Genomic DNA, 14184 nt, shown 5'->3' with positions numbered 1-14184 from the left:
TAAATAGATAAAAACATATTTAATCTTATTTATTTAAATGTTATGTCTGACTTGTTGACGAAGTTTTCGACATCACAAAAAATGGAGAAGGCACACATATGGGTAAGAAAGTTGGTGTATTTATTTCCATGTCTAACTTAACTATTTTATGAAGTTTTCAACAACACAAAATATGGAGGGAGGTGCACAAACGGACAGGAAAAGTGGTGGAAAATCATGTTTTAGAGATGGAGAAATGTGCGATGTGTTGTTGTAAATTGTATGAAAGAAAAGAAAAGGAAAAATGGTGAGTTGGAGAAGGTGATTTGGAGATGGAGGAGATGCACTCGTGGAATAAGAAAAAAAAAATAATGATATTTTAATTTTTTTCACTCACTTTTAATTTATTATTTTAATTATTATTAGATCATTATATTATGGTAATCTGTCACTTGAAAACCGGTTCAACAAGTTATAGGTTTCAAAGTTTTTCTATAAAAAAGTCTTTAAGTCCCTTATGTTGGACAAGAACTCTAAACCACTCTCTCTCTACCTCTGCCTTCTCTCTACTTGTCCCCCGCTTGTCTCTCCTCACCTTTTCTCTATTGTATACTTTATTTTCAACCATAAATAAACGAGAAATTTCAGATCTCTCTCCCCTCCCTCTGGAATCGAAGTAAGTTTTTATGAAGTAATTTTTTTCTAGGCATCTACGGATGTCTTGAGTAATATTTATTAAAAGATGCGGTAATCATTTAAAGGCTTAAAAACATTTTATGTACAGAATTTTATCTTTCTGTTTTACTTATTTGTTTTTCCTGAGATGTAAATTTATGAGAAAATATCTAACCGGCTTTGCCAGATTTATATTCTCATAATTTGTACATTTCTCTTTCTTTTGAGATGTAAAATTATAAGAGAATATATAACCGGCTCTGTCAGATTAAAATATTAAATTAAAAATTCATAAAAATATGAGTTAAAATATCATTATAAAAAAAAAATAATAGTTGGATTTTTTTAATATTATTTAATTGATAGGTAAAATGGAGATTAAAGATTTTATGGGGTGCAGGAAGAAACAAAAGGATACAGGAATAGCATCCATTGTCAATAATGAATCAGGACTTTAAAAAACAAACAAAGTTAAGGAAAAGACCTTTGGGTTGTTATGATGAAATATCATCGTCACACACACACACACACATATATATATATATATATATATATATATATATATATATATATATATTTATTTATTTATCTATTTATCATTTTTTGGAAAATAATTGTTAGGGATGAGAATTGACTGTTTTGGATCGAATTAAGATATAACCTGACAAATCCATTATACTCCAAATTTAATGTTTTAAGTTTATATTCGACTATTTAATTTATTGATCGGATTCAGGTTTTTGGATTATAGGTTAGTATAGTTGGATTTTTCTAATTGAAGATTTATATTGAATTATTTTTTTAATGAAAAAGTTTTTTTTGAATAAATAATATAAATATAGTTTATTTTTAACTAAAAAAATACATGTATAATATATATAGGAATGTTCCATTTTTGTGTTCACAATTTTACTTTTAATTTTATACTTCGCTAAATAAATGTTTTTTAAAATTCAAATAATTATTTTACTATTTTTACCTTTTAAAGTATCGTATTGGTAGATTTAAGTGTTTCGGTCATTTAATTATTCTTTTAAATTAATTACTTTAGAACTAAAATAAGTTATCTACAAAAATAAATTAATAAATATTTATAATAAAATTTAAAACATTAATTTTATTTTTTTTAAATTAAAAAAAGGTAAACACACGTAGCATAAATGTTTTCATTAGTAAATATTTGGTTAAAATACCTTTCTTTTCTCAATTTTTGTAAAATCCATCATATTTTTATTTTTGTGTTCAAATAGGTCATAATTTTAGTCAATTTTGTTCAATTTAGTCATTTTTTGCTGTAATGTGGTTTACATCATTTATATCATTTTTGGTTTTCTTTATTTTTTAAATATCCGCGTACAAATCCAGCAGTGTGTCAATCTCAGAGTCAATGATTTATTCAATATAGTCCCTATGTTTGTTATTTTTATTCAATTTAGTCTCAATTTTGTTTAAAATTGAACAATTTTGTCCTCTCGAACTTGAGATCAAATTTAATTTTTATAAGGATTGTTTTTTTTTATCCAAATCCACTTTCTAATTTTACCCTTGAAATAAAAGTTTTTTAACTAAAAATAATTATATTATTAATTTTTCTTTTTAAGTAATTGTTTTTCACATTTCACCATTTTTTCAAGTATAATAATACCTACAAAATAAATAAAAACTATTGACATTGAAATCATAAAAATTATTTATATTTAATAATTTTATATTTATAAATATAATAATAATAATATATGTTTTATTATCCTTAAAAAACAAATACACATGCACAACAACAACGTGTTTTCACTAGATTTAATAATAATAATTATTATGGATTATGATTTTGTATTACTTATCACTTAATTTTTATAAAATTATATCATATTAAAATTAAAATTTAAAATATTAATAAATTTATAAATATTAAAATACAAATTCGGATTGCATCAAATATCCATCCAATTTCAACCTATTATCATGGTCTACCATAATTATCCATTTTATTTTATCTAATTTTATTTTATTTTATCAAATTAAATTTTACCAAAAAATTAGAATATCAAATTAGTAATTATATATTTTTTAAAAATTCATTCATCAATCGAATATCAATCACGAGTAGGATGAAATTCAGGTATAAAATTGAAGTCCATTTAATATTATTAGTATTTAATTAAATTGAGTTCATCTTAAATTAATATTATATATCTATAACAATATATAAAGAGAATTATATCTTTTGTGTCCATATTTTAAAATACCAATTTTATCATATAAAATATAATTATTTATAAAATTTTTAAAAATTGACCATTACTTTTACAAACTTTTTTTATAAAATGGTCTATCTATACTTTTATCTTTTTCTTTATTTATCAATAGTTCTTCTCTCATCTTTTTCTGATATATTTTACTTTATTTTTAATAAATATAATTTTATTTTATATATTATAACTTAATAACATTATACTATCATGATTTTGGTGTCCAATTTTTTTTTTAGTTTTATCTCTTAAGTGATTTTTTTTATTTAACTATTTTTATTTTAAACTTAACTATTTTTTAAAATCAAATAAATAAAAAATATCTACAAAATAAATAAAAATAATCTATAATTAAATTAAATTGTAAAAAATATTTATATTTATTTTTATAATTATAATTTTATTATTTTTTGTTATAAAAAAACACAGTCTATTAAAGAGATCTCCCCTTACAACCATTTTATAATTGTTGTTTCAATCAGTTATCTCTAATAAAAAAATTATGTGATAATATTTTTTATCTTGAAAAGAAAAATACTAAAGACGCATGTATTTTCACTTATTAAAGAAAATGAGAAAATCTTTGCTGCATGAAACTTTTCATTAAAGTAAATAATGAAAGAGAATGAGAAAACTTTTACATCATACACGTATTATATTAATATTTAATTTTACCAAACATACATAAGTAATTTTATTGAAATTAACAATATTTTTTCGTGCTACAATAAATTATTAAGGGAGATGGAGAAAATCTTTACGAGATAAATGTATTATATTAACATTATTTAATTCTTACTATGTTATCTAAAACTTAACTAATGTTGGTTCAGAATTATTTTTAAATATTTAGTTATCATTTTATAGTTTTTTAAAATTATTTTTTCACTTTTTCTAAAGTTTCAAAGTAAAAGGGAAAAAAAAGTTCATCATAGGCTCGAAAATTTTATCTTTTTTGTCGAATTTCTACATGATATAGATATATCATAATGTCTTTTAGTTACTAAGTATAATTAGTTTTTTTTTTTCTTTTATCTTTATTTGTAAGAATTAATATTTTGTATTTTTTTTTATCTTTGTCATTACTTTCTTTTTTATTTTGAAAACTTGATTTTGTTTTTTCATATTTTGTTAAACTTGTGAATGTAGAAAATAAAGTTCGTCTTCTTTATTATTTTGAAGCCTTGATTTTGTTTTTTCATGTTTTGTTAAACTTGTGAATGTAGAAAACAGAGTTCGTCTTCGCTATTGATCAAGTCTTTCATTATGTTTGTTGTGTCTTTTAAGGTTTAGAAAAATACTCTTTCCCACTAAAAGATTACACAATTAATGAATAAAATTTTATTTTTGAAAAAAAGAATATAATGACAAATTTTAAAACTTTTATTATTAATATATATTTTTTGATAAATTAAAATTTTTATTGTTAATAATATCTTCGTCGATAAATTTTATAGTTAAATTTCGTTGATAATTTATAATATTTATTATTGATATATATATTTTTGCTCGTAATGATCCATCATTAAAAATATATTAACGTTTTCATTTTGGATTTTAATTATTTAATTGCAAAATTCGTGATTGAATGCGTCGGTAAATGATTTTTTTTTAAAATTGCATCTTGTAAGAATTTAAGGGTAAAAGTCATTGTTGTTTTGAAAATTTTATGAGTAAATTCATTGGTAAATATATATATTTTTAAAATACATGAATAAATCTATCCGTAGAATACACACCAAATTTCTTGTTAAATCCCACTAAAATAAGAAGAAAAAAATAAATCTTTTTATTTAACAATATTTTATAATAGTTTTATGAAAAGTGGTTTATATATTATATACACTACATTAGAATTGAATTATCATACAAGATGCATATATTATTATTTGTATTTCAATTTTTGTTACATAAATGATAACGGTAAGACGTGATTCATTAATTTTGAACTTAATTTTTTAATAATTATAAAATTTAAAATATTAAAAAATGTAAAATAATATTTTTTTTTTTAAATCCCTATTAATAATATATGTTTTCTGTATAAAAATTTCACCATTCTCACATCACATACTAGTATAAAAATGGAGACCCTTTCTTTTTCTTCAAAACTCTGAATTTCAAGAGTGGTAGTTCTCACTCGAGACTGCGGCAGTTTTCTTCTCCGCTCGCTCACATAGAAGGATTACGCATCGTTCTTTCGGGTTTGGTTTTTCACTGCCCTGCAGTGCCAAGGTAACCAACATCCAATCTTTTCGATTCTATCTGTCCACTGTGTTGCGTCTGTACCCGTAGTGCAATTGTGCTTATCTGTGGTTTAACTTCAAATAGTTTTCTTAATCGCTCTATTTGGAACAAATGTACGCACCGTTAGGGTTTTTATGTGTATTGTTTTTCTCTGTTTAATCAAAATTGGACTCAATGTTCGTAGACTATTTTTCATTTTTTTCCCTCTCCAATCATGTGTTAACATACCATCTTCATCTTCGTTTTATATCCCTGTTATTTTTTTTTTGTTTATAATTTTGTGTCTGGTTTTTGTATTTGAGATTAGAGTTCTCGTGATAATGTTTTGTGCGTTCATGATAATTGACAATTGATAATGTTTCTGAATACAGGTTAGCTGTTTGCTATGGAGAACGGGGATAACATTCTGGATGTCATATACGAGGAGGGTGACTTGGATGATATGGATGGCGATGTTGACATGGCTGATGTCGAAGAAGGGGAGTTGGTGGAGCCAGATTCCAAAAATGTTTTGGGACAAAGCAGTGCCGGAGATGTCAATGAAGCAAATGAAGAAACTCTCAGTAAGAACCGCAGGCGCAGAGCCAACAAGAAGAAGAATAAGAAGAAGAGGAAGGGTTCAGGATCTAATGCCACGGACATAGACAGGTCCAACTTTCTGCCCTTTAGAGTTTTGAAAGGCATTGTCATGTTGGCTAAAATATGATTCACTCACTAAAATTTAGTTCAAGTATGTTTTACCTCATAACTTTTAATGTGTAGTAGAATGTCGTTTAATATATCATTGAACTTGGATCCCTTATTCACAAATGTCCTGAATAAATGACAGCAGAACCAGAAAAAAAAAAAAAAACTGTTCCAATTCACCCCATAGTCCCATATCCAACTTTTGCTCCAAGTTCTTTGCATAAGTATCAAATCATCAGCTCAACAACAATTGGAACACGCAGTTCCAAGCCCTTCAGCCTTGCACTTTTGGCTGTTTTTCTTTGTTTCCTCACACCTCGGCCATAAGTTTTGTTTTTTCTCTTTCATGTATTGTTTATGAATACCTTTGTAACCCAATACAGTTTCGAATCCTAATGATAAGGATGGTTGGATTCATAATATTTTCTAGTTTATGATTGTGTTTTGCTTTAGTAACTATTCCTCTTTTATTCAAATCATGCAAGTTCTATTACCGAACATAGAAAAGTATATGCTGTTTGTTGGTGTAGCCCCAAAGTCACTGCCAATGACATAACTCAGTTGCCTCCATGACCCATTGCAATTTTTAATTCTAATACTAAGTATTCAATAATTATGTATTTGCTTCTTCCTTTTTATATGGTTGGAAAATGCAGTATTGTTCACTGCTCATTTGTTATCTTAACCTTAACCTATATTGTATTTGAATCCTCAACCCGGTATGGATCTAATATATAAAGTTGTTTTTCTGTTTGTCCCTTTAATTTTTTTACCAGCCTTTCTGTCCTAGCATTGAATTTCTAACAATTTGTCTGTTTTTCAGATTTGTGTTAGATACGTGTCGACGACTGAAAGAGAAAAAGTCTTACATGGTATACACTGCTGTGGGCTGCCTTGGGATCTCTGCATTAAGCGATCTTGTCAATGAGGTATTGAAACCCTGTTATATACTCAATTTTGGTTTAATAAGCCAGCTTACTGTGTTTGTTATTATAGCTGTCAGATTTTGTGTGAAATACCATGGCCAATTGGAAATTAGAAATAGTTTAAGAACCACCTAGCAACAATGCATAGTATGAGTTGAATAACATTGATATTTGATAATATTGTTTAATAACTGCTATGATAGTTATTGTACAGGTTCTGTACCATTCCAACGATTTACTCCTGACTCCATTAGTTGCACTGGAGTTTGCTGTCTCTGTTCAATAATTTCTTACCCTTGTTTCTTGTCTTAGTTCCTACTAGTTGTTTCTGTCATTTGGACAATGATTTCACATTGTCTGAATTCTTATTTTAGCTAATTATATATAGGTTTTTGTTGGTAAGGTTGATTGTCTATGGTGGTGTTAGTTTTGCTGGGATTACTTCGAGGTACAGCTGCACAGTAGTGATTACTTTTTACAGTTTGTCTTATTATACCAGCTACTTCTGGTTCTAATTTTCCAAATGTGGTTGGGTTCAAATGGTCCTATGCCTACTTTCTGAATACACTTGATTTTGGCTTCAGTCACTACCTTTAATGGCCTTCTCTCTTGATTTCCCATTGGTTTGCGCTTTGCATTTCTTTGAAATAAATTTGTATTTATGTTATGTGAATTCATTTCTTCTACAAGAATATGGATATGGTTGGGAGGAGACATAATTTGCTCACCTGTGTTGGGGCTAAGGTCCTAAAAGATTTGGGTCAGCCTTGAGCTGGTTATTCTTATCCACTCTTTCAAGCACCATATAGCTATTCATATTCTCTGATGTGTGCAATTTTGTCCCTAACCTTGCAGATTTTCCTTCCAGATGCTAGTTTGCTCCTTCCAACTCTCTACTTGAGCTTCGATGTTCCTGGCTGAACCACTTCATTATTTGCTATTTGTGAAGGTTGATGTCAATATTTGTTGCTTCATATTGTCAGTTATGCATATATGGAGAACGTTTTCTCCTTTTGGTCCCATTAAGAATTTATTAAGCATGTGCTGGTGAAAAGGAAGCTAATGGTTCTCTAGGGCTCATTTGTTAAGCTTTAAAAAATTGATTCTATGATACAATTTTTTGTCTAGAAACTACTCGGCTTCTAGAAGAAAAAAGGCACAAAAATGACTAAAGAAGTGTTTACATTATAAACATTTTTTTCTTTAAAGAAAAAGCACAAACAAACTGGGCATATGTCATTTTTGTCCACTTCATTGTGGCAACTTACAATTTCAAAGCCAAATTGAATCTCTTTTTCAATGTACTGCTTATTATCGTGATTATTATTTGATTTTGGCATGATCTCTTTCAACGTTCTTTTCTTTTTTAGTTAAGTTGTATGGCCGAATAGCTAACAGATCAGGAACTGTTGATGGTAAACTTAAGATTTAAGATTAAATATGCCAGGTACTGTAAGGAATTTTTTGTTATGTCTAGACAGGAAAATCGTGCTCTGTTAGTTTATATTTTAAACGGATTTACCATAACACCTAATTGTGTATTAATCACGCTGAAGGTTGCATTTAACTGCTGATCTAGCATTTTGTTGGAAAATCGTTTGCTTCCTGAAATCTGCTGCTTTACGCTGCAAGGATTTTTGCACTACCATAGCACTATCAAGTAAAGGGACTAGGTGCTTCTTTATTGTAATTTTGTAATATTATAACCAATCATTGTATCAGTTACTCTCTATTTCTTCGTTTTCTATTTGATGTAATTTCTTCTTTTTCTATTTGGTGTAATGGCTTCAGAGTTGTGTTTCGGTTTACCTGCAAATTTTATTCCTCTAGGACCGTTATCAGTTTCTGAACGAACTGGTTCAGAATCTAGAGGAAATCAGGGTTTTTCAATAAGCCTGAAATCCCAGTTGCTGTGCCAATGTGTGGTAGCTGCTGTAGGCTAGGATTAGAAGATACAAATGAATGATTTCCTGGGATATTTGAGAAACTGGACTCAATCCGGTCTTAAAGAATAAAGAATAGCTGCCTTTGTTTCAGTCCTTGCCTCTCCTTCATGCCAAAGATAGGACTTCCCTCAATTTTTGCCTCATCTTTGTAATCTATAAAGAGATTTTCAACTTGCCATTGATGCAATCCTTACCATTATGATTCTTGATCTCAGGAAATTCACTTTTTCTTTTTGTTTTTTGATTATGTGGGTAATGTTGTTGGGCTTCGCCCGGTTCTTGTAGCTTTATTCTTTTGTTTTCCTTGGTCCTTGTTTTGTTCTCAGACTCTTTTCTGTTATCTTTTCTTGCACCCAAGGTTCGTCATCTTCATTTTTGTTTTACTTAGCTCCCCGTGATTTTGCAGTTCTGGCATACCGATGCAATTGATTATAATCACACTTGGGTTTGAACTTTTTGTGTAGCATCTTTAAGTCATCCACCAGGCTGCATTCTGTGCAATTTCTCTGTTAGCTACCATTTGATAGCTTCTCTTCCTTTGCATGTTCCTGTGGCTTTAAATTACTGTTCTGTCTAGGTCAGCAACTAGTAAGCCTTTTCTCCATCAGATGTTGGAATCATCTTCAAGATTTAATACACAGCCGCACAATCAAAGCTCTGATTCCAGTTGATAGAACTGGTTTAGCATAATCTATGATGTGGCATAGGGTAGGGTTAGAGGATGCAAAACCCACCATTTTCTTGGATATTCAAGATCAGGACTCTTCACTTTGTCAAGAAGTCTAATCCTCTCTGAAATATTAAGATGATTTCTCTCTCAAATCCCAATCTCCTCTTTTTTGCAATATATGATGTTTGTTTTGTACTATCTCAGCCGGCCCAACTAACTACTTCCTTCACTAGGACACCTAACCAACTACTAATAGGTATCTATCGGTTTACCTCTACCTGTATCACCCAAATCCTCTTTTTTGTTTTTTTAATGATTTATGAACCTTTCAAATGATTTCAATATCTTGAATTCACCTTAAACCAACATATGGAAGGAGTTGTTGGAAATATATTGTGGGACTAAATTTAAGTAAAAAAATACTAAGGAGCAAAAGTACAATTAAACCTTATATTCTATTACATGTGTTTTGTGCTTTGCATGGAATCACAGTAATATCAACTATTTTCATATTGTGTATTAACTACACTTGTACCCTTCAATTTCTACTGAGAGTACCATTTTCGTTCTTTTTTGTTAATTTATAATCTGCCCCAATTTTCTAATTGATACGTTGTAAACTAGTATAATGATGTGGGGAAGTTACAGGTGGATGCAATACAGGCTTGTGGCGGCCAGAGAACAGCTGATGGTAGACGATTCCGGACAGGGGGTGGCATATTGTGGAGCATCTTAAAAGTTAGGGAACCGAAGGTCTTTAAAGAGATAATGAAAAAAACAAAGGAGTTTGAGGTGTGTGACTTTTTAACCTTTCATAATTTTGTTATTCTTTTGTTAATTTCTAATCTGGGCAAGCTGTCTAGTTGATACAATCTTTTCAAAAGATAAAAGGTATTGTTCCCGTTTATCCAGCGACAATGAATTTTTTCTTTTTTAGGGGGGTAGTATCATCTGACAATTTGCCTAAATGTGGTTTCTCACTACAATAAAGTTTCTTTTATTTAATCACCGCGAGTTTATTGTAAGAAGGGGTTCTTTTTCCATCCAACTAAAGTAAGGAAGGGCCTCATTGTTTTAAAGGTTTGCCTTTGATTTCTGAAGTGTGTATGGTATTGGTATGGCGTTAATAAGCATGTAAGGTTAAGAAAGTTATGGTTAGCATTTTTTGACTTGGATCTCTTAAAACTGTAATTTGTAGTTTACTTAAGTGTGAAATGGTAACTGGTGAGAAAATCGAGTTGACACTGACAGACATGATTACACACTGATTTACCGAGATCCCACAAGGATGAAGCCTTGCGATGTTTCTTCTTGAAATATGTACCCGTGGATGTTAGAGGCATACTTTGTTCAATTATATCCTCAGATTCTGTAATATGGACAGGTTTTCTGCTCCAGCAACTTCAATTCAACTTCAATTAACCTTAATGGAAAAGAACAAATCCCCACTATGCAAAGAAAATTTGGTTATCAGCTCCAATGCCTCTGGTTCTGAGATGAGGGCATTGCTGAAATTTGTTTGCGCTTAATGGTATTCTGTTTTTTGGTATAATTTGTGATTGAGATTTTTGAAACATAAAGCAAAAAATTTGGGCCAAATTTGTGATCGAGATATCTATTTTAATCCGTGTTCAAACCTCTGACCAAGATTGCTGAATTGTTTGGGATTATCCCTTTCATCATTCCATCTTCTTAACTAATTATGACGAACAAATGCTTCTTGAAATTCTTCGTTGTTGTTTACTAACTGGTTCTGTTTTTGCCTTTGTGCTTCATGTTTATCGTAATGCAGAAACAATTCAAGCAGCCTAATGTGACGCAACGACCTGTGCCAAAGAAAGACGATTCTTCTCAAGGAGTGCCCTTTTCATTCTCTGGCAGGGATCAGGCCAATGTTTTGGACAGTAATTTTCATGTTTCCCAGCTGCAGAATCAACATGAGCCAGCACCTTCTGAAGAAAAACCTATATCTGTGCATGATAGGTTAAGGATACCAGTATCATATGATGATGATCTTCTGGGAGAGAATCCAGTCAATGATGCAACCTGAATCTGGAAGTAGAGTGGCCTTCATCACTTGACAAGTTTTTCTTCCCTCTCAGATGGAATTCTACGGACACATCCCTCATTTTTCCTTTGGGACTGGAGCTATACTTCATTCTCCTTCTGTTCCCTTTTCCTCTCCCTGCGGCTCTCGTTTTTGTTTTTTGGCTTGTGCAACAATTCATTATAAGGAAAAATGATGTTTATGGTAAAAACAGGGCTTTATTCATTTTGCCTTACTGCCATCTAATATATAGTTTCGCGGGCAAAAATAAAAAATAAAAAATAAAAGCCACAAAATGGAAAGAGAAAAGATATCACTGCTGGACGTATTGATCTTCCAGCTGGCCGACGTTTTCGCAAAATTTAGGTTTGTCAGCGCGTCTTTCTTTGAGTTCGAAAAGCGACTATTTCTTTTAGATTATTTATGTAGAAAAATTATAAACATACACCTATTAATCCTCATACAATTATAAGTTGTATTATTCGAAAAGTATCTTATTACACTTTTTTTAATATTATTCTTTTTCTTTCCTTTTCTCTCAATCACATAGCTTATTTTTAATTTTCTGTATAATCTGGCTGTGCAAAGGTAATACTCCTGATAATTGAGCAGACTATCACCGCCTGAAATTAGGGTTGTTAATTATCATCCGATTACACCACTCATCAAAATTTAATAGAAAAAGAAGTCATGGTGTATTAAGTGGAGTAGAAGATTATATTATAGGAGATACATGGAGATTTATAAAGTAGAAAAGAGAAACCAGAGGATGCTAACAGAGAATAACAGAAGCAGTACATCTTCTTATCAGCTTTCTATATGGCTTGTATCTGTCATCTAACTTCCCAACGAACATTCACATGGCAACTTTGTTACCAAGAAAAAAGGGCCTTATCAGGGATTTCCACTTTTGACGGGTAGAAAGTGTGGCTTCTTCTGTAGGAAGAGGCAAACGGCAGTGCAGTCATCTAACTTGGAAGAAGGATACTTGTTTTTCCATGCTAAAACTGCTGCTTCCACTACAGCCCTTGCTGCTTCATTCTCAGTGTCTGCTGCCCACACAATTGAGGAAACCTCCTTGTTGCTCAGCACATCCCACACCTAAATCACAAGAACAAAAACTCAATAAAGAAAAATCCAAACAAGCAAATTAACATGCAAAATAAAACACTTACCCCATCACTTGCAAGAACAATAAATTGATCGCTAGATGTTAGAGTGCGATGCGAAATTTCAGGGATGGCAATGATGCCATAGTCTTTGAGCATGAAATCCCCAAAAGCCCGAGACATGGCTAGACCTGGAGAGTTCTCATCTGGTAACCACACTCGCTGGATGTGTGGTTCTTCCTTCAGGGAAAATACACGCCCATTACAACCTTTTATTCGTTCTGCTTCGCCTGCATTTCACGTTATTTACTTTTCATTTTCTTTTAGGCTCACATTAATTTACTTAGCTTCAACAAGAACGGTGATATTAGCCTTACAAGGTAATCCAGGTTTCATATCCGTGGTCAATTGAATGGGCACGATTTCACCGTCAGAGATTGTCCCCAAGATTGCTCTCGAGTCACCAAGGTTAGCTATGACAAGATCTTCACCCTGTTAATTTATCCATACGCATGCTTATTACTTACTATATATTTTCCATTCTAAATACCAAAAACTGAGGCACATACGATATGATCAAAGATTCGGTTCACTTGGTTTACCTGTCTTATGACAACCACAGCCGTAGTTCCACTGCAAGAGCAATCCAGATTCTCTTGTAACTTCACCTCCTTGTCCATCACCCTGAAACCATCAAGAATGGCTTCTTTCCATTCTTGAAAATTCTTGTTTAATAGAGATGAAGACTCGTCTTCTACTGTCTCCACATGGCTTATGATGTTCTTTTTTTCAATCTTTGCATGCACTTTTTTCTGGTCCACTATGAGTGAACACAAGTGGTTGTTCACTATTTTGCTCACTATGTGACCATTCCTTCCATGCCCATCAAAAACTCCACAAAACGCTGCGTTTGTCGTCCCATAAACCTAATAAAGGAAGCAGGAAGAGAAGTTACAATAAATGTCACGTGCTTCGTAGTGAGTATAGGATTCAGAAGAAAAAAAAAATAGTCAGAGATAGTTTCATTATAACAAACATGTACCTGGCAAAGTGTTGCAGCATCTTGGTTGAGCCCTTTGGTACCTTGTTTAGAGTAAGCAGAGGATAGTCCCCTTAGAAGCTTGGTTGCTTCAAACACTAACACATTTTCATCACGAGCTTCTTCAGGCGCTCCATGAATCGCTGAAGATTCAGAGGATATGCAGATACCCATGGAGACTTTTTCTTCTGTTATTTTATTCTATTCAAAATACCAAACAAGTCTAACACTCACGAATTATAGGACCCAATATATAGCAATCATTTGCAATTTAATAAGTGAAGTTGCTTATGTGGTTCCTTGTGGGAAAGCTTAAGCTAATGTAAACTCAATAATGGACGGTTTTTTAATGCTTATTTATTCAACTGGAATGTCCCAACACTGCCTTTAAGGGACACAGTACGGCTATTATTGAAATTAACAATAATCAAATGGCTCTGACTTTCTATATATGAAATTAATATCTCTAACAACACCATCAGAGATTCTAACACTTCTGCAGAACTATTAACTCTTCTTCTATGTTACATTACTAAGAACTAACATTTTCTCCTTATGTTTCAGTTATGGACTTTTGTGAAATAAGGATCAAGTTTCCTGTATTCCTGCA

At 31.0% G+C, this 14184-nt stretch overlaps 2 protein-coding genes across 2 annotated transcripts; one reads left to right on the top strand and one right to left on the bottom strand.

The window, feature by feature from the left end:
* Nucleotides 1-4980: 4980 nt before the first annotated feature.
* Nucleotides 4981-11651, top strand: LOC114163996 (uncharacterized). Its single transcript, XM_028048444.2, has 5 exons — nucleotides 4981-5138; nucleotides 5522-5798; nucleotides 6661-6766; nucleotides 10028-10171; nucleotides 11172-11651. Exons 2-5 carry the CDS (start codon nucleotides 5536-5538, stop codon nucleotides 11427-11429), a joined length of 771 nt encoding a protein of 256 aa, XP_027904245.1. The 5' UTR covers nucleotides 4981-5138; nucleotides 5522-5535; the 3' UTR covers nucleotides 11430-11651.
* Nucleotides 11652-12097: 446 nt separating this feature from the next.
* On the bottom strand, nucleotides 12098-13815 carry LOC114163995 (putative protein phosphatase 2C 72). Its single transcript, XM_028048443.2, has 5 exons — nucleotides 13578-13815; nucleotides 13138-13461; nucleotides 12913-13027; nucleotides 12602-12825; nucleotides 12098-12527 (listed from the first exon to the last, which is right to left on the bottom strand). Exons 1-5 carry the CDS (start codon nucleotides 13746-13748, stop codon nucleotides 12321-12323), a joined length of 1041 nt encoding a protein of 346 aa, XP_027904244.2. The 5' UTR covers nucleotides 13749-13815; the 3' UTR covers nucleotides 12098-12320.
* Between the last annotated feature and the right edge of the window lie 369 nt (nucleotides 13816-14184).

Source organism: Vigna unguiculata, chromosome 9 (assembly GCF_037176805.1).
Source record: "Vigna unguiculata cultivar grain cowpea cultivar isolate G323 ecotype 2 chromosome 9, ASM3717680v1, whole genome shotgun sequence".
NCBI lineage: Eukaryota > Viridiplantae > Streptophyta > Magnoliopsida > Fabales > Fabaceae > Vigna > Vigna unguiculata.
This window is presented reverse-complemented; position numbering and strand designations above follow the sequence as displayed.

Bases quoted from the DNA above. Each gene is read 5' to 3' on its own strand.
- LOC114163996 (XM_028048444.2), top strand. From the start codon at position 5,536: ATGGAGAACGGGGATAACATTCTGGATGTCATATACGAGGAGGGTGAC. The intron at 5,799-6,660 runs GTCCAACTTTCT...TCTGTTTTTCAG, and splicing joins AATGCCACGGACATAGACAG to ATTTGTGTTAGATACGTGTC. The intron at 10,172-11,171 runs GTGTGTGACTTT...ATCGTAATGCAG, and splicing joins AAAAAACAAAGGAGTTTGAG to AAACAATTCAAGCAGCCTAA.
- LOC114163995 (XM_028048443.2), bottom strand. From the start codon at position 13,748: ATGGGTATCTGCATATCCTCTGAATCTTCAGCGATTCATGGAGCGCCT. The intron at 13,462-13,577 runs GTACATGTTTGT...TTCCTTTATTAG, and splicing joins ATGCTGCAACACTTTGCCAG to GTTTATGGGACGACAAACGC. The intron at 12,826-12,912 runs GTAAGGCTAATA...CGTGAAATGCAG, and splicing joins TATGAAACCTGGATTACCTT to GCGAAGCAGAACGAATAAAA.